This window comes from Paroedura picta, chromosome 2, assembly GCF_049243985.1.
Source record: "Paroedura picta isolate Pp20150507F chromosome 2, Ppicta_v3.0, whole genome shotgun sequence".
Lineage (NCBI taxonomy): Eukaryota > Metazoa > Chordata > Lepidosauria > Squamata > Gekkonidae > Paroedura > Paroedura picta.
Window position 1 is genome coordinate 79,340,074 of NC_135370.1, and position 25,655 is coordinate 79,365,728.

Genomic DNA, 25,655 nt, shown 5'->3' on the forward strand with positions numbered 1-25,655 from the left:
CCAAAGCGAATTTCCCGTACCTGAGTTGTAAAAAACAGAGAGTGGCAGTCCCTTTGGGAAAGAATGCGTATTTAAAAGGGTTACAAAATGGAACAGGGGAATTTTGTCAGTTTTCACTGCACTGTCACACTCCAGTTAATTATGATACTATGGGCAGTTTCATATATTACACAGGAGCAAATCTGGGTTTTCTACCAAGCCTCTACTTGGATGGGAGCTATAGCCAACATCAGCTCTCTGACAGTGGGGACCTCAATGATACCAGTGCTTCTGGACATCTGTTCATCACATATTCTACATTTTTAGATATATGCTTAATAAAGTCTTAGGAATACAGCAAAACATGCAAGATGTGCAGCCACCTTATTGCTACACAGAGAAATGCAACAATTACACCATGAAGCAAAGGAGGAAATCATACTTTCCCAATCCCTAAAGGTGATGGTTCAAATGTAATGAAATATTGTTTCCCCTGTAACAGGTACAGTAGGTAAGGAAATAGCATCTGGATCCCTCATAAGGACTTGACGCAGCTTGCGTGTTTTAAAACATACCCATTTCAAAGGGAGATCAGAAACGTAAAATAAATAAAGTGGGACAGGATGGGGTTGGCCTTCAAGTAGGATGCTGAAATAAAACTTTTAGAAAGTTCCAAAAACAGCAGACACCATCAACTATGCTGATGTCACTGGCACGTCAGCTTCCATGTCTGCCACGCTACCGGACTCTACCTATTTGCATTATTTAGGACCACAGGTCCTCAAGGCAGGTTGTATACAGTGAGTCCAGACAATCAAGAAAAATAAGGCATTTAGTAAACAATGCAGTTAGTTTAGGATTGTGGAACTCTAAAAGATAGAACTGAAGCAAAGCATAAATATTAACACTGCAAAATCTACAGAGTCGGAGCCTTTTTACGGAGCGCTGGAAGCAGTGGTATATGCTACAACCTGTTATTTACCCCAGTCCCTTATCCTTTATTCAAATAACTTGTTAAACTATTTTGTACAGCACAAGCTGTAGAAACTGCATTTTCCTAGTAAGCACAGAGAAAATATGGAGTTCCTGCACTATAACATGTTCTAGGCATATTCAGGCATTAGTCCAGCCTTTTGGAATGAGTTGCCAGTAGGGATGCCAGTTCACAAGTGAGACCTGGGAATCCCCTGGAATTACAACTGATTTCCAGGTGACCGAGATCAGTTCCTCTGGAGAACGTGGCTGCTTTGGAGGATGGAGCATTATACTTCATCGAGGTCCCTCCCAACTCCAAATCCCACCCACTCTTAGCTCTACTCCCAAAGGCTCCATGTATTTCCCAACCCAGAGCTGGCATCTCTAGTTGCCAATGGAATTCTTAAAAATACTTTCCTTCTTTTAGGAAAGTATGTGAGACACTGTTGTTTCAACAGGCTTATTATTATTTTATGGAGTGCTGCTTTAAATGTTAATAATGACATTGATCTATATGTTTTTCTGCTTAATATAAATATTTAATAAACAATATGCATTTATTTCTCTAGTTGCCTAAGAGATGTTTGATAGTTTTCCCTGGGTCATTATAATCAGAGGAGCTAGGCTAGATGTACAGCCATCCATTGTGTAAAGCTTTGAAGTCCTGGATCACAAAAAGAGAATATAGTGAAAATTATACTATTCCTTGCAACATTTATTTTAGAAAGAATGTTTGTTTACTCTTATGGTCCAAAGTTAAGTAGGAAAGTACATGATATAGAATATTCATACAATTTATAAGATTTGAGACACACTATCTTGGTCCCCAGTTACCCATGTGTCCTGGCAGGATGTAATGTCATATATAGTAAATAAAAAAACTGTGTTAGTCTTAAGTATCACTGTCCTGTTTTATTTTACTATGACAAACAAATGTAATTCAATCATGTGCCTAATGCAAATGAAAGATGGCTGAACTGGAAAAAATTTTCCAAGTCTCTAAGGACATTAAAAATATCTTATCAAGAAAGTTTGCATTTCTTATCAGACTCATGAATATGATAGGAAAGGCCTGGAGCTGAATGTATATAAGGAGCAGCTCTCTGTTACTGCTGTACATTGGGTTCCACTCTTCATTTCTATCAACGGCTTGGGGATAAACAAGGAATCATGAAGTGGCTTCTGCTTCTCGGTCTGGTGGCACTTTCTCAGTGCCTGGTGACCAAGTAAGTATTGAACATTCATTTTTCTTTATAGACAGAATGATTGTCATCTTCTGGAATATCTAATCCCATCCTTAAATGTCATGAAAACCATCTCTTCTGGAAAATTTTCTATTGTAATGCTAAACAAGCCATAAAACCATGTTGGCCATCTGTTTTCTACCTGCAATTTGAAGACAGCCCTTTTTCTCCCACTATATTCTATCTTTCACATAAATATTTATGATGAGAACTACCTTATTTCTATACTTTTGAATATATGTGAAGCAAAAGAAAACGAGTCCAGTGGCATTTTAGAAACTAATTTAAAAAACAAAACAAAAAACCTTCTAATGCTGCTAGCATGCTCATGAACCAGAGCTCATTTCATCAGGTACGTGAAGTGTTAAGCAATTATTAATTTTTATCTCCAAGGTCTACTGCAAGGCAAATAATGAAAATCATAAAAGAAAAACTGAATATGAAAAATCTTCAATAACAAAGATCATTCCTTTTAATGTCTCATCCCTCTCTCCCCTCTTTCCCACTCTCCGCTGTTCAGGGTCCCCCTGAAGAAGGGGAAATCCCTGAGGCAAAGCCTTAAAGAAAATGGACTGCTGGAAAAATTCCTTGAGAAACATCCTTACAACTTGGGCTCAAAGTACTTCCCCAGCCAAGCCAATGCCAATGCTGCTGAGCCCTTGGAGAATTACATGGATGTGAGTATTCTTGATCAGGGGGATATACCTCAAAGTATATGCTACTGTCCTGGGCATACTGAGGTCTAGTGGGTGTGGGGAGAGGGACCCGAGCAATGCTCTGTGCTGGCCCATGACTGTCAGTTCGTTTTAGAAAGAAACATTTGGTAGGTTCAACACCTGATCTTTTCTATATACATCAGGAATCATTCAACCCAACCTTGTGCTTTCCAATAATCCATGCTCTTTGTTAATCATCCTTGGATTTCTCGCAAGTGTACTGCCAGTTCATTGAGTTTGCTTAGCCAGTATTTATCTGCAAAGGGCCACCTTTAAATTCCAGTTGAAGGGTTAATGTGGTTGAGAATAGCACATAGAATATGAGCCCCAAATTGCCTTTGTTTACTCCTGCCTCCATACTTCCATACACATTGAACTTGGTGAGTTTCAAAGCTAGACAGAGACAGCACAGCATAAGCAAAAATTAGCCTAGCAGCTTTTTAGCAATGCCAGAATAACCCCAGCCTAAACTGAACATAACCAATGGCACCCTGATCTGGTGGCTCAGAAGCAATAAACCAGATATGTTCACTTGGGTTGGGCGCTGGCAGACTTTGACTGTGCAGAGAGAACAGAGCATGCTGCAGTTTGAAGACTAAGAGTTAATGTAGTTGAGAATATCACAATATGATAGTTTTATTTATGAAGATAAACAACTATGTATAGGAAGAGAAAGACAGAGACCTAAACTATTTAGCTAGCTGTTGTGTGCAGTCATTCTTCTGATCAACAACTGTTCTAGAGGCGAGCAGGTAGGAAGTGTGCTCAAAAAGCAGAAAAATCATCTGTTGAGTCAACTGATCCAACTAGAGAAGACAATTTGAAAATCATCAGGAAATTCCAATGCCCCCTGCAGGACACCCTTTATATTCTGCTTAGTTATATACTCTGCAGAACACTGGAAACAGACAACAGTTTCTATGCACATACATTTTGTCTTGATGTCACTTCTGGTCAACCAGGCTCTGTAGGTTTTTTAAACAGTACAAAACCCTGCAAAACCGTTTCCTCAGAAAGGAAAGTGGAACTGGTTCATTTACACAAGCAGTGATCCCAACCAGCACCTTCTTTAAAATAATAGTCTTTCCAAGATCACGCCTTTGGTATGGAGAGCACTGATGCACACGCCTTATACTAACCTATTTTTTTTGTTCTCACAGATTGAGTACATTGGCACCATTGAAATCGGTACTCCACCACAGCAGTTCATTGTCCTCTTCGACACTGGCTCATCTAACTTGTGGGTCCCCTCTGTGTACTGCTCTAGTGAAGCTTGCTGTAAGTACCATTTCACATTTGAATGAGAAATTAGTTAGTTGTCCAGCTTGATGGTTAGAAGCACAGATTTCTAATCTGGTGAGCTGGGTTTGATTCCCTGCTCCTCTTCCACATGTAGCCAGCTGGGTGACCTTGGGCTCGCCATAGCACTGAAAAGAGTATTCCTTTTCAAGCTGTTTTTCCTTCACAATGATGACCAATTTGCTTGCAACTGAGGTTAGGTGGCAGAGCTTCCATAACAGAAACCATTACTTTGAGGCATCTTGAGCTCCAGCACTTAAACACACACACAGTGGACATCATCTGAATGCCAGAACATTATGGACTTGTTTGTTGTACTTGCAGCCAACCACAACCGCTTCAACCCCCAACAATCTTCCACCTACCAGGCCACTAGCGAGAGTCTCTCTGTCACCTATGGCACTGGGAGCATGACTGGATTCCTGGCCTATGACACTGTCCAGGTAAGCTGATAAGGGAAACAGAAAGATTAGTAATTCTTGGGAAGGGACATAGGCATGAGTGTATGTGAATGATGGGAGAAACAAAATTGTATTCCATTTGGATCTTATATATGGCAAAACCTTCACAGTGTACTTATTTTATTTATTTTATATTTATTTATAATTGGATTTCTATACCATCCCCTCAGCATTACTGGCCCGGGAAGGTAATTTAGAATACATCATAGCTACATTAAAAATAATAAATTACAGTTAAGCAATACAATTAAAGCAGTTAAAACTACTCTGCCTACATTGGCCATCAATCCTAGTTTCCGCAACACCTCTCCCACTCAGGGGGTATGTTGATTTTAGGGAAGATTCATTCATTATCAGTTGTTTACTGGACCCAACCAGAAGTCTGGTGGAAAAGCTCCGTCTTGCAGGCCCTTCAGAAATGAAGAAGTTCCTGTAAGGCCCTCAGGTCTTGCAGGAACTTGTTCCATCAGGTGGAGGCCAAGATCGAAAAGACCCTGGCCCTGTTTGAGGTGAGATGTACTTCTCTAGGCCTGGGGATACCAACCGGTTCATATTAGCAGAGTGAAGTGCTTTTGGGGGGATATAGGCAGTTAGTCAGTTCCTCAGGTATGCCAAGCCCAGACTGTGCATGGCCTTAAAGGTCAATACCAAGATCTTGAATTTGATCCAGAATTCAACAGGGAGCCAGTACAGTTGCCTAAGAAAAGGCCAAATATAGGCCTTCCGAGATGTTCTTGTGAGGACCTGTGCTGCTGCATTCTGAACTAGCTACAGTTTTCAGGTCAAGGACAGGGGTCGGTCTGTGTAGAAGCATTACAGAAGTCTAGCCTGGAAGTGACTGTCATATGGATCACTGTGGCTAGGTGCTCCAGGGCCTGGTAGGGTGCTAGTAGCTTGGCCTGGTGGAGATGGTAAAATGCTAGCTGAGCTACTCTATTGACCTGAGCCTCCATAGATAAGGAGGAATCAAGGATCATACCTAAGTTCCTTGTGGTTGATGCAGTTGTTAGCTGCACACCATCTGTGCAAGGGAAGCATGCTTCCTCTCCTGCTCCTTTCCTACCCTGCCACAGGACTTTCAGACAGTTCTCCTTTAGTCAGACTGTCACTGCTACCAAATAACTGGCAAATGTCTCTGGGAGTGAATCCAGGTGGTCATCCATCAGAAGATAAAGCTGGGTGTCAGCTTATTGATGTCATCCAAGCCTGAATCTCTGGACCAGCTGGGCTAGAAGGCACATGAAGATGTTGAATAAAGTGGGAGGCAAAACTGCCCTGCAGAACTCCACATAAGTGCTGCCAGTGGCACAATTGGTTGTCTCGCAATGTAACCCTCTGTCTGTGATCACAGAGGAAAGAGATCAGCCATTGTAAGGCAGTCCTCCGTATTCCCATGTCAGCAAGGTAGTGAGTGAGCAGCTCATAACCTACCATGTTTAACACTACCGTGAGGTCTAACATAATAAGCAGTGTCAACCCACCCCAATTCAGCTGGCGCCAGAGATCATCCATTAGGATGACTAAGACCATCTCCACCCCTGGCCAAGTTAGAAGCTCAAATGGAATGGGTTGAAAGTCAAAGCTTTATCTAGTTATGCTATAAGCTGGTCAACGGTGGCCCTTTCAGCCACCTTCCCCAGAAACACAAGAGGGGTAGGGGGGTAGTTGGCCAGGTTCTGCAGATCCAGTGATGGCTTCTTCAACCACTGTTGGACCACTGCTTCTTTCAGCTGCCTTGGTAACACATCAGTGGACAGGGAGAGGTTTTTAATTTTCTGTAGGGGGCCTCCAGTCTTCTCATCGCTCAATTTGAGCTACCAAGGAGGACAGGGGGCATGTGGGCAAGTGAGCAATTGGGTGGCCTCATCTAAATTAGCCATCTATCAGTTAGTGGGGGCCCTCTGAAGCCTTCAAATAGAGCCTCCAAAGATGGCTAGGGGGCCTCCAGATCTCTTACTGTTATCAAGCATTGTGAAAGGTTGCAGTGGAGCAATGAGACTTAGTCTGTGAAATAGCTCACAAATGCTTCACAGCTAATTTCCAATTGACTTTCTTTGAGTGTCCATTTTTGAGGGGGGAAAGCGACTGAATTACCCGAAATAATAGTACCAGATGTGAGCTCGCAGGCACAATGGAGACTGCATAAAACTCATGTTTAGCCACCTTCACACCCATCTCATAGGCACTCACAAGCATCCCATAAAGTCTTCCTCTACACTTGCCTTAATCATCTCAGCTCCCGTTTTCTCTTACATAGCTCCTCAGTGTACCAAGGTGCTCACTTAAGGTTGGGGTGGAGAGGGCATTGGGAAGAGGTCTCATTGATGGTGGCCACCATCTGACTGTGCCAGGTGCTGACCAAATCACCAGGCACCAGGAGGCATTGAATCCCACAGAGCATTCAGGAATCCACCAGGATCCATAAATATCTGTCGGTAGACTAAAATACGTACTCCACTTAAAGAGGGTGGGGGCAGCACACGGAGCCAGGCCTTCAGAGTATAGCAGTTGCTTATGCCCCCCGCAGGGCACTCCGCTCTGCGGGTATGAATTTACTGGTTGTCCCGGGCCCACGGGATGTTCGCCTGGCCTCGACCCGGGCCAGGGCCTTTTCAGTCCTGGCCCCGACCTGGTGGAACGAGCTCCCAGAAGAGCTAAGGGCCCTGCAGGATCTACCAGCTTTCCGCAGGGCCTGTAAGACGGAGCTCTTCCGCCAGGCATATGGTTGAGGCCAGGGCAGCTCTCCCACTAATCCATCAGAGGATCCCCTCCAATATTGAGATCTCTAACACCGAGATAATGGTTAGATGTATTGTACTGGTGCCACCCTCTTCTGAACATTATTCTCTCCACCAGGCTGAACTAAGATCAGAATTGTGACCACCGCCGCTATATGTTATGTGATATGTTATATGTAACTTTTAATTGGGGTTTTTATGGGGATTTTATTGTGTTTTAACTATTTATGTTGTAAACCGCCCTGAGACCTATTGGGAGAAGGGCGGTCTAAAAAATTAAATAATAATAATAATAACCATGAAATGGGGTTAACTACAATCAGATCCACATTTACACTCACACGAAATTTCAGATCCAGGGTGTGACCTGCATGATGGGTAGGGCTGGCAACACTGTGCAAGAGCCCCAGTGTCACCATGGATGGCACTAAGTCCTGGCCATCTCCAGAGGTCAGGAGATCCACATGAATGTTGAAGTCACCCAGAACAACCAGTCTGGAGAACTCCAGTGCCCAGGTGGCCACCCCCTCTAGCAGGTCTGAGAGGGCATCTGGTGGAGCATTAAGCGGATGGTTCACCAACCAAATGGCCAAGCCCATGACTGAGTCCCATCTGGACATATTCTAGGCTTGCACAACTTATGACCACCAAACTGAATGCATCCCTGACTTCTGCCTTGCCAGATGCTATTGTTTTTAGAGTTCCAAGGTAACAGTAAAACTGGAGAATTATCAAGTCCCTGATGAGTTGCCATATATGACTAGTGAGCATTTAGTTTGTGGAGTCAAAGTTTTACAGGCCTAAGTATCCATGAGCTCTCACCTTAAACTGGACAAAAGAGCAAACCCCTCATTATACCATGTTTTTAAAATCCTCATCAGGACACTAGACTGTTGGTTTCCTAAATGTATTCCAGGAAAACATATCAAGGCACCACAGTGAGAATATCACTAATGGAGGCCAAATTTCCTCAAAAGACACCATGCTTACTGCTACTAATCCAATGCCATCTATAGTGGCCTGTATATAAAATAGTGCACTTCTGGTTCATGCAGAACTAGTATAACTTTAACATGACCTAGCTGGCTTTGTAGCCTAAGTGACCTGGAATGCAGAGGTGAACAGATTGTGAACAGATCTGCAATGTGCAGAGATTCCGTAGCATATACATAATTGTGGAATAGGTTCTCTGAAGTGAGAGTGTGAAAACTATACTGATCTTCACTGCAGTAAATGAAATCAGTATCTCTTCATAATTCCAGAATGGTAACTATATTATAGTCTGTTGTAATCAGAACAGTAGTCTTGGGGTGACTTCTGCCTTTGACTCAGGAAAACCTTTTCCTGTCTTTCTTTTTTGCCATCAAGTTGCAATTGACCTATTGACCTGTGAGGTTTACAGGGCATGGGATATTCAGAAGTGGTTTTCCAGTGTCTACCTCAGTGTATTCCTTGGTTGATCTCCCCTCCAAATACTAACCTAGGCTGATTCTCCTTAGCTTCAGAGATTTGGTAGGGCTATCCAGGAAAACTCATACCACAATACAATTGTAAGACATTTAGGAACTGCAGAACACACTGCTTGGGCTTTGTCTTGTGTCTAATTGTCTCTACTCTTTCACTTAGGTGGGAAGCATTGAGGTTACCAACCAGATCTTTGGCCTGAGTGAGACTGAGCCAGGTTCCTTCCTCTATTACTCTCCCTTTGATGGCATCCTGGGTCTGGCTTACCCCAGCATCTCCTCTTCTGGAGCCACACCTGTCTTTGACAACATGATGAGTGAAAACTTGGTATCCCAGGATCTCTTTTCCGTCTACCTGAGCTCGTAAGTCTGGTTTGCTGTGCATCTCTCTTCAAGTTGTTGGGTTAAATGTAAATTTGCCTTGGAAGCACAAAAGCTTTGTACAGAATCCCTCATCCTCCACAATTCCCTCTAAGGGGGAAATACTGTTAATTCCACAGGTAATCTGACTCCAGTGGTAACAAGAGAAACATTTCTTAGAAAAATGGAAGCACGTATTACATGACATATTCACATGTAGTTCCATTTAACTTATTGTGAACAGATTAATTGTGCAGATTTAGGTAATATGTCTATAGCAGTTTGTGCAAACACTTGCACCATGTCATTCCAATCAGATGGCTGATTGCAGCCATCTTCACAGCATCACGTAGGTCAGCATCATCCCCATATTAGGTGCAGGGGTGGGGTCTCGTGGTTGAACTGAAACTTGAAACAGTATTTCAGTTCAGAGCTCCAGCTCTTAACTAACACATCAGCTTCTTGTCCATGACTGGCTTCTGCTTTCCTTTCTCAGTGATGACCAGAGTGGGAGTTTTGTGATGTTTGGTGGTATTGACACCTCTTACTATTCTGGGAGCCTCAACTGGATACCTCTTTCTTCTGAATCCTACTGGCAGATTACTGTGGACAGGTAAGCAAATTCCCTTATCTTGAGACAGCCTGCAAGTTATTCTGGATGTCATCAAAAGCAAAGTGCAGAAATGGATGTGCTAACATGTATTGAGATGTACAGAAAGGCTCAGGAAGAGGGGTAGGAGGCATTCCCATCACTGAGGGCAACTTGTCAGCCTTCCAAATAAATCTGTAAAAATTAATGGCCTATCAACGTTTTTGAATAGTCCCCCTGCTGACATATGTTTAGGCATGGCTACACTGAGAGGCTTCAACGGGCTTAATAGTCATGTACTGTCCTTATGATTAGGAGCTTCTGACAGAATTCTTAGAGCCCTTGACAAATTACCATTCCTAGAATTCCCTCACGCCTTGGTGGTTGCTTGACCAGAGCCACTGAAGTCTACTAAGGAGCTATCCTTAATAATATATGATGTCATATAGGATGGAGTGAGCTGCAGTGATCAAAGCTCACACTTTTAATGTATTTTTGTATAACAGTTATAACCAGTGATACAAGGCTGGCTTAAAATAAAAACAATCACTTCCAATTTACAGAAATCTGCCAGACTGGTTTTCCAGGGACGATTGTTGCCTGAATCAGACTACCAGGCAGATGGCTATTTATAGGTCTCACTGTCATTAGTGACCCCTACACATATACCCTAGTCCTTTCTCCCACATAAGTGAGATACTGAAACTTGTGTTACAAAACAGCAGAGGTAATATGACCACTACATCTTCATTTCAATCTGCAGGGCCCTTCCAAGCTTTTGCCCTTGATTATGAACAGTTGCAGGAAACAGGTGTTCTTAATGAAAGAAGAAGGCAGTTGGATCTTACACAGAACACTGGGAACATTTGCCCCCAATTTCTCTGTGGTTTCTATGTGGCAAGAAAGATTAAAGCTATTCCCTTGATGTTATACTGACTTTTGTTCCCTTCAGCATCACCATGAATGGCCAGGCAATCGCTTGTTCTGGTGGCTGCCAAGCTATTGTTGACACTGGTACTTCCATGTTGGCTGGTCCTGCTAATGGCATTAATAACCTTCAGTACTACATTGGTGCCAGCCAGTCCTCCAATGGTGAGGTAAGGAAATGTGGGACACACGTCTACAGGTACTCAAGATTCAAATACTGAACCCCATTTAGGAGAGCGAGTGTGTAAGTTTTTGGCATTTACCTCATATTGGCTAGAGTTGAATCATGGGCAAATGGGATGTGAATGACAAGTTTGTGATTGTTCTTTAACCCTTGCCTTCCTGCCGTCTTTCTTCAATATACAAAGAAACTCCATCTGGTGGCTAGGAAGGAATGTATATGGAGATTTGTGAGCCCATCATTTCCAGAATACCAATAAGGGCTTCTTTGGGAAACTGGGGATTTGAGAAAATAAATGTGCAACAGTAACACTTTTGCTGATGTGGAGAAATCAGCTGTCTGCTGTGCAACAAGAAGACCTGTTACAGGAATATCACATTTTTCACACTTTCAACCCACAATATGTTCTTGCTAGAAACATTTTTTACCTCTCTCCACCAAGAGGCATTATTTTTAACGTAAAGCTTTCGAATTTTCTTTACTTTGTGGGAAACAGTTGCATGTACTCCCCGTTTAAGTGCTCTAGCACAAGAGTGTCCATGCATCACTGATCACTAATACATATAAAAATAAATAATAAATATATAAATAAAAAAGAACACAAAATGGCAAACATGAGCACACCACCCTTTCTGAAAGAACTTGCAAAGGGTTATAAGCTACTGTTAAGGATACTACCCCTCCCCCTTCATTAAGTAGGGATGGGATACTGGACCAAGACTTTCAATACTATCCTGTAAAAGCTAATCCTGCTGTGACTTCCAAGAAATGAGTTCCCTCTCCACTGGTCATGAAAATTGTGGGTGCAGTTTCTGTCTAAGCGCGGCTGATTTCAGAAGTGCATACCACCCTGCCTAATGCCATTTCCGTTCGGGCTAATGTTTGATCCATGTATTGCAGTTTAACTTTGCCCCTGTGATCAAGGCACAGCATCATGTGACTAACCTCTGTTCTCCCACTCTCACCAGTACATGGTCAGCTGCAGCTCCATAAGCAGCCTGCCTGACATCATCTTCACCATCAACGGCATTGAGTTCCCTCTGCCTCCTAGTGCCTACGTTATCCAGGTAAGGAAACATCTTCATCAAGCTTTGGGCTTCTCCCCAATCATACTCTAAACCTGACTGGAATCTGAGCCCTGAAATGAGCTAGACAAACAATCCCACTGAGCCATTCCAGTGGCTCATATGCCAGCTGCAGACATTTTCCCACATGTAAAGTGATCTGGACATATGAAGTGACTGGTCTCCTAGCATGGCCGACTGATGCTTTTTTGAGATTGCAGGATTTAAATAATCCATTAGCAACAAATTTGACAGTCTGTTTGCACCTGATATGTGTCAGTAAACTACTCTGTTGTATCTGACTGAACACTAATTCATCATGTATGTGACAGCCATGCTTAACCATACAGTGTGACAATGCACATCTAGAGGATATCATGGAGATCACAGGTGTAAAAATAGTATCAGCTTCACATGGTGGAATGCAGAGCAGTGTGCCCCCACATATAAAGGGAGTGTACATGCCATGTGTTCATTCCAAGTATGACTTGGGGGACTCCTGTGGCCTTCCCCTTTAAACCCAGATGTGATCTAGTTCAAAAGGAAATGAGGGTGGAGAGGGCTGCAGCAGAAGCTTACATGTGGACTCCATATACATAGGCAGTGGAAGGGACAAGGCAGGGCTAAACTCCACATCCTCCTCACTTGAGCCCTTTCAAGGGCTGTTTCCACTTTCCCAACCAAGCTACATTTTAGCTACAGAATGGAGGTGGGTTCTTGGACACAGGAGTGGTCAGCATGATTGTTGTTGCATCAGTGGTTCAGGGAAAGGGGGTGTGGATTATGGATCCTGCCAATTTCCCTGCCACTTGCTGCTACTGCAGATGAGATATACGTTCCTACCCCCTGTGGAACCAACCAAAATCTCTTTGGGTCACATGGTATAACATGCAAGTGTTCAAATAAAACATGGGAGGGAAGGAAGTGATTTGGAAACAATAAGAGTTTAGCAATGCAAAAACTCTTTTGCCTACTTTTCATACTGTTCTCAGAAGATTTCATACAGGATTATGTGAGTGTGACTCATGAACATCATGGGTGGGATCCAAAAAACAATGAGCAGAGATCAGCTGGTAGAATGGGTCCTTTGTCCCCCCCCCCAATCTTTTGCCGCCTTTTTCAGCACCAAAAATCTACTCCTGAGGATTGGGGGACCCTCAGAAATAATGTGGGTGGCAGCTTGGGGGTGGGATGACACTTTGAATGTGAAATCTGAAAAAAAAATGTTTTCCAGTCAGGGAAAGGTTCTTTCAGATCTTACTCAAGATCTGTAGAGAGTCTGCAAAGTGCTCCCTTGCTAGTAATTCAACTTCGGCAGTGCTATTGACATGTAGAATCCACCTGTGTGTGTTGATACTTCTTATTTCAGAGCCAACAAGGCTATTGCACAAGCGGCTTTCAGAGCATTGACATCCCCACCGCCTCTGGGGAACTCTGGATCCTTGGAGATGTCTTCATCCGCCAGTACTACTGTGTCTTTGACAGAGCAAACAACCAGGTTGGCATGGCCCCTGTGGCATGAACATGACCACATCCATTGGCAACGCAATTCCCTATGGACAGTCTTTACTTCTTTAGGACTACATTTAGTCAATATTCTTCCTATCCACAAGTTGTAATACTAATAACAGTAGAATAAAATACCATAAAAGCAAATGAAATCATATTGTGCATTTCTTACCATCTGAATACAGAGCTGTCTAATAAGGCAGCCATAAAGCCCCAGTGTGTTTTATCTTTTTCTTAACTTCCTTGCATCTGTATTTTTCTCTCGGAAATCCATCTGGTTCCATTTGATGAACTAAGCACAAAGCACTGAGCACTTTATGCTGAATTACTGTTTCCCCATTCCAAATGTGGTGAGCTACAATAGCGATCCATTGATAATGGCATAGCATTTCTGTAGCTTAACTGGCACGCTATGGTCTCCCAAAAGTGAAACAGGTAAAGAGAAAAATTGAATCATTTTAAGCAAAAGCAAGTATAGCAATACCACCCAAGACTATGGTGATACCACCATCCACCCATCAAGGAGCAGCGTCAACAGTACTCGTCACGTCAACCATATACGGAAAGAGCCAGTCCATAGGCAGCAATGGCAGCACACACCTACAAAATCCTGATACCGATAAAAAAGAACTTGGAAGGTACAAACACAACCCAGCATGAATCATGGGGGCACATTGAATAGGAACCCTGTAACTTCCATACTTCTTGAACACAGGAGTTTGAATTCCCACAAGCTACACAGGCTCTGGCCTACAGAGCACCATCTTGTCAGATCTTACAAGCTGGGGTTCGGCCATGACAGGCCAATGGGCAAACCACCTCTGAATGTCTTCTGCCTTGAATGCCTTATGGGGTCAACATCAACTGGCTGCAACTGTTGAAAAGCTACACAGGCTGATAGCAAGAATAGTTTTGAGAGAAGGATACACGGAAGGCTGGACAGTCTGAGCCTCTCTCCCAGCTATCTCTACACTTTTCCTGCAAGACAAATCTTCAGGGGAAAAAATCTGTGGCATATCCCAGAAAATGGTTCATGTCCTACTTGCCTAATATTGTGTCTAGAGAGGAAAGGCAGGGAGAACAGACCCCAAGGCAAAGCAGTAAGGGAAGATACAACAAATTTCTCCAAATCAACCTTATCTCCCCAGCAGCATACTAGGCAAAGCACAGAAATAAATCAGGGGGTGGGGTTTGAACTGCTTTTATCCGCATGCCATGACTGCAAGGAGGAAAGGGGATTTATGAGTCCGGAAGGCACAAAACTCACATTGAACATCTGATGCAACATCCTCATTTAGTCCACCAACAAACATGAGAACTTTGTAACATCTGAAGTAGCCTTAGGCCTGGGGTAGTCAAACTGCGGCCCTCCAGATGTCCATGGACTACAATTCCCATGAGCCACTCCCAGCGTATGCCGCAGTTTGACTACCCCGGCATAAATTGACCACACGACTGGACCATTCCATAGTCAATGGCAGAGTAGCAGTACTCAAGCATAACTGGATTGTTTGGAGTAATTCATTTTGGAGTAATCTTGTTTGGATAATTTCATTTTGCTTCAGGCTTTGTTACATTTTGAGAGGCTTACGCTATTTTTCCAGACTTCCAAGGGCTTCCTCAGTCGAGTTCTGAGAATCTTTGTTCTGCTGCAGAGACAGAAAGTCTCCATGAAAACAGACTAAATGAAAAGCTGCTTTGCAATTCCCAGACAGGCACTCATGTTGGCTTTCATAGAAGATTGTCCTTTGCAGAAATTCTTTATTAAAAAATAGTACACTTTGAGCACTTAGCTTTTCTGTTCTAAAAGCAACATGATTGATGAAATATATGCTAACTTTATGTGACATATGCTTTAGTTGTTAAAAACAAAACTCTTTCAAATCAAACTGTTCACTGAATTATAATATTTACAGTCAAACCTTTACTCCGAAAAATGTAGCAAACCATGAATTTGAGAGTTCATTGATACTTGCAGCATATGGTAGCCTGGCTGAGTTCGCACATGGCATGATTCCCTCAATGCCTCAAGAGATCTCACTTGAATATGAAACAGCCATCACAAAACAAACACCACAAAAAGCCTTCAAGTCACCTCAGAACATAATGCTTTTCATTGACCTTCTGCTGAGCATCAAGGCAGTGTGAATCAGCTCTTAGATTTAAGGGACATTGGAAACGTTAGTGTGTTGGGAATTGGTTAATGGAAAGTTTAGAGTAGAAGAAAGCTGGTAGATGGTTATTTTGGCACCAGTCACTTACAAAGAGCTGCAACACATGCTATGCAACATAAATCTACACCAAAAAGTGGGTTCTAAGAAAGGTGTTAGAAACCATTAACAAAGATTTCTTAACTGCACCAAATTGTACTTTCCAGGATCCACAACAGTTAAAATGGTTTACAAGCAACATATTTTGGAAGGATAGATGGTTCTTGTGAGGAACGGAGGTTCTATTACCCATTTTATGGAACAGGATCTGAAAACAATTCCAATGGTTTGTAGTAGAATATGGAAGTATGCCAAAGACTCATGATTTTCAAACTAGATTTTTAATGTGTCTGTATGGAAAGATTCTGTCATTCATACTGGCTTTTGCATCCACGGCAAAGCAACTTGAAGGCTGCTTGTTTTTAATTTGGGATCAAAACATGTTTATAATTTATCACATGGTGCATTCTTATTACTGGCCTGGATTGGAGACTGGCTATGGGTAAAGACCATAGAGACTGGAGGAATTCCTAGAGCATCTCCCAGAGGGGATGTCACATATTCCAACCTACCACCTGGAAATGAAGTGACATTGAGGAAATGCCTAGAACATCACAGACAATCTGTATAATCTTATTAGGGCATCAGGAAGAATATGATTTCACATCCCCTGAAACTCCACTGCCCCCAGGCACAGCACAATGCTGGCAACTCTATTGAAGGAAGAATTAAGTTCATTTGCAACATAAAAGTAAGCAGACACAGACCATGATTATGCCAGCTACTATTCAAGGCAGGCTTTCAGTACAGATTGTCAGGCTATAGCTGGCATCGCAGGTAAACAACATGGCAGATGCTCTAGCTATCTGCAACCCCCTCCCCCATGGTTTCTGATGTGCATTCCTTCTCCCCATTTCCTCTCACTGGTGTCCAAGGGACTGGCATGCAACAAAACAGGATGCTGGGAGGCTACAGGGCAGCCTCTCTCAACATTCTTACTGCTGAGAAACCCCTGAAACATTCTTCAGGCCTTGAGAAACCCCAGAAGTGGCATGCAATCATACAGAATCTGGTTGGGAAGCATAGCTGTATACACGCTCACCTACGGCCCCTTCCCTTTCCGCCCCCTCCAGGTTCATCATTGGCCATTTTGGGAGGGAGGGAGTCAACATGACCATACACGGTCATATAAGAATAAATGTTTAACAATTATATATATATTCAACATTAATTAACTCCTACCCGTTCAGAAAACCCTTCCAGGACCATCAAGAAACCCTGGCTGAGAAAGCCTGCTACAGGAGAAGGCCTAGCATCACCATTTTGATAGCAGGCAAAAATCATGATTTGCTCCTAGGAAAATATACAATAAACCATGTAATCATAAGAACCTTTTGAACCTAGATTGAAAACAAAGAGCCTCACCGGTGAGGAAAAGAATGATACAAAATTGGTCTTGATGGTCACATGTGAAGAGGTTTAAAGTGATGGTGTGGGTCCATAGCTCTGGGGAAAGATAGGTAGGCCTTTTAGACCTCTTCCTGGACTGGTCCCTGCACTGACGCTCTGAAACCTGTGGTGTAGAATGCAGAGCCTCTCTGGAATATGCCCTCATTCACCTTGTGGAAGGCAAGGGAAACGATGTAGAGAAAAGCCTCCCTGGATCTGGTCAGTGAAAACCAGATGTGTCACTGGATGCACTTCAAAACACTTTCCAAGCTGCCATGTGAGGATGTGCCCAAGTGTCAAGTTGATACTGTACATGTAAACCAGTCTCAATCCTGATGACTGACATAATTTATAACCAAGGAACTCTGGGAGCTGCCTTTTCACAAAGGAAATAATCAACAAAGAATCCCTGACATCTTCACAAAACCACAGTGGTGAGGGTTCTTTGCAGGAAGCTATGGCAATCAAGTGTCTGATGCGATGTCCCCCACCTCTCTGAGGTAGTTTTTGCAAAAGCCTCTCCTGCCACTGGCTTGAAGAGTGGGGAAAATATCCTACAATCCTAAAAGTCCAAGGACCATAAAAGACCAATTTTGGAGGTGGGGGTGAGGATGTGATTGCTGGCATCCCACACCTAAGATTTCTGCCTGAATTTCAGTTAAGATGTTTAAACATCAAAATACACATCTCCCTGGAACCTAGAATTAACGTGTTTAAATGCAGATAGAGCAAACTGTATATATAAATCTAGCATTACAATACTATAACCTTTAGAACTCCATATGTACTGGTAGATCTGTTACCAAAGCAAGAAAAGGAATTCAAAGGAGTGCTTTCGTTTTGGATTCACACATGCCAAGAAGTCTACATAGGGACAATAGATATGATTATGTTCAAAACAGTCTAGTCAGAGAGTAAACTTTTGGCTGCCACTAAATTGGCCATTTTCACTTCACACCTTTCAGCACAGAAGTCGAGATACAGGTCTGCAAGCAGCAACAGGATATCTGTGCTAGACTGGCCTGTGAACTTCCCCTACTGGCAGAACACCAACCGCACAACAATGAGAAAAAGCAACGCAATTAGAAGAGGACCCTTGGCACTAACCAATATATCCTTCAGCACCTGCATTCCCCCAAAGGGCAGGAGGAACTTCTGGAATTTGTATATTTTGAAATGGCAAAGAAAAGACACTCCACTGCATTCTATAGTCAGGAAGCTTTTTGTCAGGTAGGTAGATTAGACCTCATCTCCTTAACATTAAGCCAAGGCTCAAATAATGCCTGCACTAAAAAGACCTGCTCTTCAAGAACACAGAGAATGCGGCCAGAGACAAGTAGTGGCTGGGCCAGCTCATACCACTAGTGGCAAACCCTATCTGTAGATGTCCTCCTTCATTTATGAGGCTGAAGTGGTTAGATTTCTTCTGCTCAAAATAGATCCTCCTTTATGGATTTGTGTCACTGTTGTTATTCTCATCAGCAGGGGGCAATATAGGGCTGCTCTCCACAGTTTGTTGGCCCATAAGTAAATGACTATGAGTAGTGTGAGATGGGCTTCTAGGAAGTTCTTGAGAGTCTGGAGTGGGGCCTGCTGACTCTGGAAGTGGCATAGGAAAGCTGGGGGTATGTGAGGGACCAACAGGGCTACTGACGGGATCTGTGTGGTTGGTTTCAGTAGACCGAGTGGGAGCATAAGCCGAAGTGGATATTCCAGATGTCCTTGTAATGGGAAAAGTTTGAGAAGTATGAGCTGAGGGGGAACCAGAAGAGCTTGGTCTGGTGGGATGAGACCTGACACCTTCTGCTCTAGGTAGAAGTGGCAGAGTGCCTCCTGATCTTATCTGGGGGGTTGCAGGATAGCCTAGCCAAGAAGGAGGAGGTCTAACACTGGGTGGTCTGTTGAGTTGCAGCCTGGAGAGATCCTCTGGTCTGTTTTGACGGAGCCCAACAACATTTCCTGGGGTAGCTGAGGTCACATATCGAGTCTCCCAAGAAAGTGCATTGTCTGTTGCAAGATGGACCCCTGGAGAGACTGAGGCAGGTACAGATGTGCTGTTGCAGAGACTGCAGTTGTTCTCAGGTGGCAACGCCATGGGATGTCTTGGAATGGTTTGCAACGCTGTCTCTGCCTCTCCAACCTCTGTGTGAGAGGTGGCTAGTCTCTTCTCCAGTGAGGCCAGGGCATCTGGGGTGAAGAAACCACACACTAGATTTAGCATTCATTTTTTCTGAATGCCCTCTCTTTTCTGCCTGCATTGTAAACTATATAAACCCTGACCAGAATAGACACACAAACAGACACTATTTCTCTCTGGTGCATCTCACAAAGAGAACCAAAGACATAAATACAACGCTAATACACACACACACACACACACACACACACACAGAGTGAAGGATGATGAGAAATTTCTAATAATATGCTAATACAACACGTATTGTGGCTTTAAGCTAACCTGCATGTTCAGATATGCCAGTGCTGGGGTGTGTGTGTGTATGTTTGTGATTAAAATGTAATGTAAGACCAACCAGAACTGGCAGATCCATCAAGTAAAGGCAACACTGTCCACTAGCACAAGGGATATTCTGTTGATTTGTTTGCATCAATGTAAAACAAAGATTTAGACTAACCAAGTTTATTTCAGCATAAGCTTTCATGCGTAAGATGTCCTTTCAGCAAAGGACTCAGAGAAAAGCACAGCAGTTAGCAGAAGAGATGCATAGGACATAACCTTGCATTTTCTGTTTCCCAACTACTGAGTTCCTTGCTGTGAGAGTTCATGATATTGAATCCACAGAAAAAGACTCCAACGAAATCCCAAGTAACAGATGAAGAATAGGTTTACCTGTCACCTTGTTACTTTGGCAGTCTGGGCAGCAATGCATAGGAGGCACAAAGCGCTCTGCACAGGTGCTTGGACAGGGCCTCTTCTCACAGCTCACCTCTCCAAGCTGAGGAGACAGCAACAAGCAAATTAGGTTGCATTGTCCTCTGGAGAATTGGCACTGCTATATGTGTAGTTTTCTGGGAACCCCATCCCACAAGGAGAAGGTGGTGGTGCAGGCAAAAGGCATTTGTTTTTGTCAAGGGAGATCTCAAACAAAGTGGCACCAACATACCTTATTCTAGGCATGCTAATGATAACAGGTCCAGATGAGAGTATTAAGGGCAACAGCCACCCAGTCTGGGTGTCAGAAAGTGGGTCTTTTGAGCCAACATCAATCACTGAACATTCTCCCCCACCCCTGCCAAGTCTCAACCACTCTGCAGGATGCCTAACCTGCACTCTTCTTTTGGGAGGGAAGCTCACCTGGCAGGTGCAATGAATACAGGGTTCACCCTCTGGTACAAAGGTGTGTCCATTCACCACTTTCCTTCCATTATAATTGCAATCTGCAACAGGGCAAGAAATCCACTGTGAACAGAAGTCCCATTAGAGCAGGCTTTCTCAACCAGGGTTTCATGAAATGGATGGCAGTTAATTTTTTCCCAAATGGGTGGGAGTTAATTTTTTATATATTTTAAAATTTTGTTGAGCATTTATCAGGTGATACAACCACATATGGTCATATTGACCCACTTCTCCCAAAATGGCCAATGATGGGCCTGGAGCGGTTGGGAAGGGGAGGGGCGCAGGGTGGACATGTAACAGCTATGCTTCCCAACTATATTCTGCATGATCACATCACTTCTGGGAATTATCGAAGCCTGAAGAATGCTTCAGAGGTGTCTCAATGGTAAAAAAAACTGGGAAAGGCTGCATTAGAAAGACCAATGGCCAGACAGATCAGAATGACAAGCTGTAACGCTGAAACTGAATGGAAAACAACTGTGTCATACCAGTCAGTTTAAGCCAGAAGTAAGGCCACCTCATGTCATGCAGCTGGCAACGGGGGCGGCAAAGCATTTACTAGAAACCTGAGGATGGGAGATCCATTCCAGTGACCATCACATGTTGGAATTTTAAGTTTGGGGCTCATCTAAAGAAGGCAACATTGGCAACGTAGACAACCATCAACTGATAGGACTATTGCTATGCATACAGATTGCATGCAGATGTAGATGTCTAAAGTTTTGACATACTAGTAAGATAACATAAATAAGATTAATTGGACTATTTATGCTATGCAAAAGCATGGAAGCTTGCAAGTTACATAGCATTCTTCTGCAGGCAGAATGGAAAGTACCTGGAAAGAGAGCAAAATGGCAAGCACATATGACAATGGGAGCCAGCGTTGGACTTAGTGCTGAAGTAGGCATGACAGAAGATCTGCAAGTGGTTCTCCTTAATGTTTTCATAAATGTTAGCAGCAGCTGTGTGTGCTATTTCCTGATGCACACCCCACAGAGCTGCTATTTGCCTCACAGGACAAGTAGCAACTCCAGTGGCTGATCTACGTTGGGCAAATGGTACCAAGGGAAAAGGTTTGATCGATTGATTGTATTTCTATACTGCCCTCCCCTGTGGCTCAGGGCAGTTGACACCGAACATAGGGATGAGCACAGTTTAACTTCAAAGAACACAATAGTAACAGTAGTCTCAACAACCAGCAACAACAGTTCCAACATCACTTCCATACAACAATTCCAATACCAATGGTGACAACATTGTCAGCTATGGTCTCCGAGGTTGGTCTATTTGGGATCAGTTCATGGGGAGCGTTTCTGGAAGCCCCAGCAGATGCTGTTGGTTTGGTCAACCTCAACCAAATGCCTGGCTAAAGAGCTCCATTTTGCAGGAGTTCTCTCCTCTTAACAACAGCTATTAACAACCTTTAAATGCCACATTTGTTTCCAGAACACCCTGATGTCCTATTTTATTTGGGAGTTGCAGATTTGTATTTCCACACAGCCACGACAGCCACTGGATGACTTTGGAACCTCAGCATAGCCTGCTTAACACATCTGTTGCAAGGATAAATACATGCAACATATACCATGGGCCATTCCGCACGCCTTTAATATAGCACTAGCCTTACATTTTGTTTTCACCACTAAAACTGCATTATGCATGATGTCGTGAGCAATCTGCAACACTCCTGCAACACTAGCGCCAAAATCGCTTCGTTGTAGCGATTTTCAGGGAATTGGGAAAAGTGGATTCACCCTCAGAAAATTGCTATTCTTGCCAACAACCTGCAACACTTGCGAAAAAGACATGTGCGTTCTCAATGTAGCGGTTGCAACAGAGTTCCTCCCCCTGGCTCTCTCCTCCAAACTTCCGGCGAAGCAATCGCCATTTTTTTCCCATTGGACCGGGGAAAGCAACGAACCGGTGAGGCTTCATTCACCCAGTGAGGCTTCTCCAGCTACAGTCCCTCCACAGAAGTGCTTTAAAGCTCCCCCAAGTCCCCAAGCACAACACAGCCCCCTGTTCGCCAGTTCCCTTTATTTTCGGCCAAAAATCGCGCTTGTGTGTGTGGGGGATGTTTTTTTCCCACTCGGGGAGGGTGGTAACGATGAATTGCCAAGCTCACATGCCAGCTAGATGGGTCTCTCCATTGCAACGAATCAACGCATATTCGTTGCTACTGTGTGTGTGTGTGGGTGTGTGGGTGTGTGGGTGTGTGGGTGTGTGTTTAACTGTGCTTAAAGGGAAAGGGGCTTTTTGGGAGCATGATAACAACCGCCCATTGGCTGTTCCGTTTGATTGACGGCCAGGGGCGGGAACAAGCACAGAAAGAAATCGCTTCCTTTCTAGCGATTCCCGCGAGACCGGAAACCTGTGGGGAACGAATGAAACGCTATTGGATTCCACTACAAATGAAGATATGCGGAACGCCGAGATTCTACTATTTAAAATAGCGTTTCCACTTTGTGAAAGCAATTGGCAACATTGGTCCTTGTGCGGAATGGGCCTATGTATGTTGCTTATAACTCCTCAGCGGCAGCCACAGTGATCCATGCGATGGTCACCTCTATGCGGTCAGGGTCCAGTGTACCCACTGCAGTCTTTTTCTAGGGTGCTGGGGAAAAAAATCTCCAAAGATAAACACCATGGCCCTCTTGCAAAAACGTGATACCTGGGCAGTAAAACTATCTCATTCTCTCCTATTCTACTACAGTATTGGCCATACCTTAGTGTATTTTAAGGAAATTGATTTGCACCTGAGAGCCAGTGTGCTATAGTCAGTAAACTGTCTGACTAGAATTTGAGAGACCCAGGTTCAAATCCCCACTCTGCCATGGAAGTGTGCGGGATCACTTTGCACCAGTCATATGTACACTCTTAACATACCACACAAGGCGGCTGTTGTGAGGGTAAAATGGAATGAAGTGTGCTGCTTTAATATCTCAGCAGATAAAAGCACACTGAGGCTATGTTACTCACCATAACAAATGGGACAGCACTCTCCTTCAGGGTGGAAAGGGTATGTACAGGAGACAATGCAGTCCACGGGAGAACAGGCCACAGAGCCAAGCTGCAGAATAATCATACACAAAAGAGGACACCAAGATCTTACATTAAGGGCAGGCAGGCTGCAACTGCAAACTCAGGCCCAGCATGAGAGAGGTATAACACTTCAGGCTTTCCCACATTCTCATTTCCCTCGCTTGTGTGTTGCTGGTTGCCATGAGGAAAGGGGAGGCACCATCTAGGCAAAACCGGGTGGTAATGCCCTGGTGCTCTAGGAATTACTGGTAACTCTATTATTCCTAGATTCTTAAATAGGATTCCCACTTTCAGTTTTCCCTAGAAGTGACATGACCTGTGGTCATTAACATTTTTCCCTGCCACCCTAGGAGTAATCTCCAGCCACTTGGCTATCCTAAATTCTTTTTTTATTTATTTAAATGTTCATAACAATAAAACTTTATTGGATTTTAAAAATGTCAAACAAAATATAGCCACCACCATTGCCTATGTCTAATGGTGGAAATTCATATAAAATACATTCCTTATCAGAACTATCAAAAACTTGCTTCCAGGATCCCATTATGCATTTTACAAGATCTTCCTGCCCAAGAATAGCCGAATCTGGCTTACCAGCTGAAGCTTGTGAAAAGTATCCCTGGCCATCACATATCCAGCAGGAGTCCTAGGGCCTCAATATGTGCTACCTCTACAAACTCTTGGCAGCCACATTTTAAATCAATGAGAGTTTCCAGTCATTTTTCATAGGCAGCCTCACAGGGTATACATGGAAAATTCTCACCTGGGTGGTAGCAAACCAGGAATGGCTGCAGCTAGAAAACTAGCTAAGCAATCCTTGGTCACCTCTGTGACTTCCTTCTTAAGTAGCAGAACTAGATGTAAAGGCACCTTCAAACTATAAACCTGGTCCTCCAAGGGAAGTGCAATCTATCTAGAATGGGATGTAAGTTTACCTGATATAAGAGACAGATAGACAGACAGACACATGTGCACATGAATGTACAGAGGGACACATACTGCTGTGACTCTATTGTCTTTTTTCTTCCTTGCTGTCCGAAGAAGAAGAAGAGCTGGTTCTTATATCCCGCTTTTCTCTAGCCGAAGGAGTCTCAAAGTGGCTTACATTCGCCTTCCCTTTCCTCTCCCCCCAACAGACACCCTGTGAGGGGGTGAGGCTGAGAGAGCCCTGATATTACTGCTTGGTCAGAACAGTTTTATCAGTGCTGTGTCAAGCCCAAGGTTACCCGGCTGGCTGCATGTGGGGGAGCACGGAATCAAACCCGGGTTGCCCAATAAGAAGTCCGCGCTCCTAACCACTACACCAAGCTGAGCAATGCTGGCAGTCCTATAGCAGCGACAGAACATTTGTGCCAGCTTGGTGTTTTTCCTGATTGTGTGAAAGCTCATTATGTTGCAACATTGATGCCCTTGCATTGTTGGAAGGCTCTCAAGCACGATGATGTTTGTTGCTTGAGCTCTAGGTTTGTAACTAAGGTGGAGTTATAGGCTGAGCAAGGAGAATCAAACACTCACCAAACAAATGCAACTGAGACAGGGGTCCAGGATGGATGGGAATGTCTCATTGTTATAAAAAATCTTGCCTGCATAGGTACAACCTGTGGTTTGAAAAGAACAAAAATGTGCCAGGTTTGGTCCCATCAAGTGCCTCTGCAACACTCTCAGAACATGGAGCCTTCTACACATCTTAATGGATTAGCAACTACGGCAAAGTATGTTTTGAGATGTGGTGCCACCATACGCAAAGGAGCTTCTGTCCTGGCCTTCAAGCCACACTGTGTTTCACTCACTTGCTTGAGGGCCTTTTGCCTGAGTGGGCGATGAGAGTATCCTTTGGGGGAGCTAGGCAGGACCATCACATCTGCTAGGTATTACAAGGGCCCTTTCAACTATCAGAGCATGGCATTTGTACACTCAAAGCATGTTTGGGTCAAAATAACTTAAAGAAGAGCCTTGCTGGATTATATCAAAAGTCCACTGAGGGGTCAGATGTTTCTAGGAGGTTCATATGAAGGCAAGAGCCCTCCCATACTGTTTTGAGGGGTGCTGCTTCTATAGCTGGAAGTTCTATTTAACTTCCACGGCTAGCTGCCA

At 43.6% G+C, this 25,655-nt stretch overlaps 2 protein-coding genes across 3 annotated transcripts in view; one reads left to right on the top strand and one right to left on the bottom strand.

Annotated features, from left to right (window-relative positions):
- Positions 1-2,024: 2,024 nt before the first annotated feature.
- On the top strand, positions 2,025-13,657 carry LOC143829760 (pepsin A-like). The gene is made up of 9 exons (XM_077321130.1): positions 2,025-2,180; positions 2,719-2,875; positions 4,075-4,192; positions 4,538-4,656; positions 9,039-9,238; positions 9,732-9,848; positions 10,777-10,921; positions 11,901-11,999; positions 13,366-13,657. The coding sequence occupies exons 1-9, from the start codon at positions 2,125-2,127 to the stop codon at positions 13,516-13,518; spliced, it is 1,164 nt and encodes a 387-aa protein (XP_077177245.1). The 5' UTR covers positions 2,025-2,124; the 3' UTR covers positions 13,519-13,657.
- A 1,589-nt stretch (positions 13,658-15,246) lies between these two features.
- Positions 15,247-25,655, bottom strand: part of VWCE (von Willebrand factor C and EGF domains) — a 40,269-nt gene continuing 29,860 nt past the window's right edge. For both annotated transcript variants that reach the window (XM_077321126.1, XM_077321125.1), the window contains 5 exons: positions 25,077-25,159; positions 23,499-23,589; positions 20,478-20,560; positions 20,013-20,118; positions 15,247-19,351 (listed from right to left, as the gene is read on the bottom strand). In XM_077321126.1, coding sequence (XP_077177241.1) covers positions 18,612-19,351; positions 20,013-20,118; positions 20,478-20,560; positions 23,499-23,589; positions 25,077-25,159 — 1,103 coding nt within the window. In that variant the 3' untranslated portion in view covers positions 15,247-18,611. The remainder of the gene's footprint in view (positions 19,352-20,012; positions 20,119-20,477; positions 20,561-23,498; positions 23,590-25,076; positions 25,160-25,655) is intronic.

Coding starts and splice junctions, on each gene's coding strand:
- LOC143829760 (XM_077321130.1), top strand. CDS start 2,125: ATGAAGTGGCTTCTGCTTCTCGGTCTGGTGGCACTTTCTCAGTGCCTG. Junction 9,239..9,731: donor TTTTCCGTCTACCTGAGCTC/GTAAGTCTGGTT, acceptor TTCCTTTCTCAG/TGATGACCAGAGTGGGAGTT. Junction 12,000..13,365: donor CTAGTGCCTACGTTATCCAG/GTAAGGAAACAT, acceptor TTCTTATTTCAG/AGCCAACAAGGCTATTGCAC.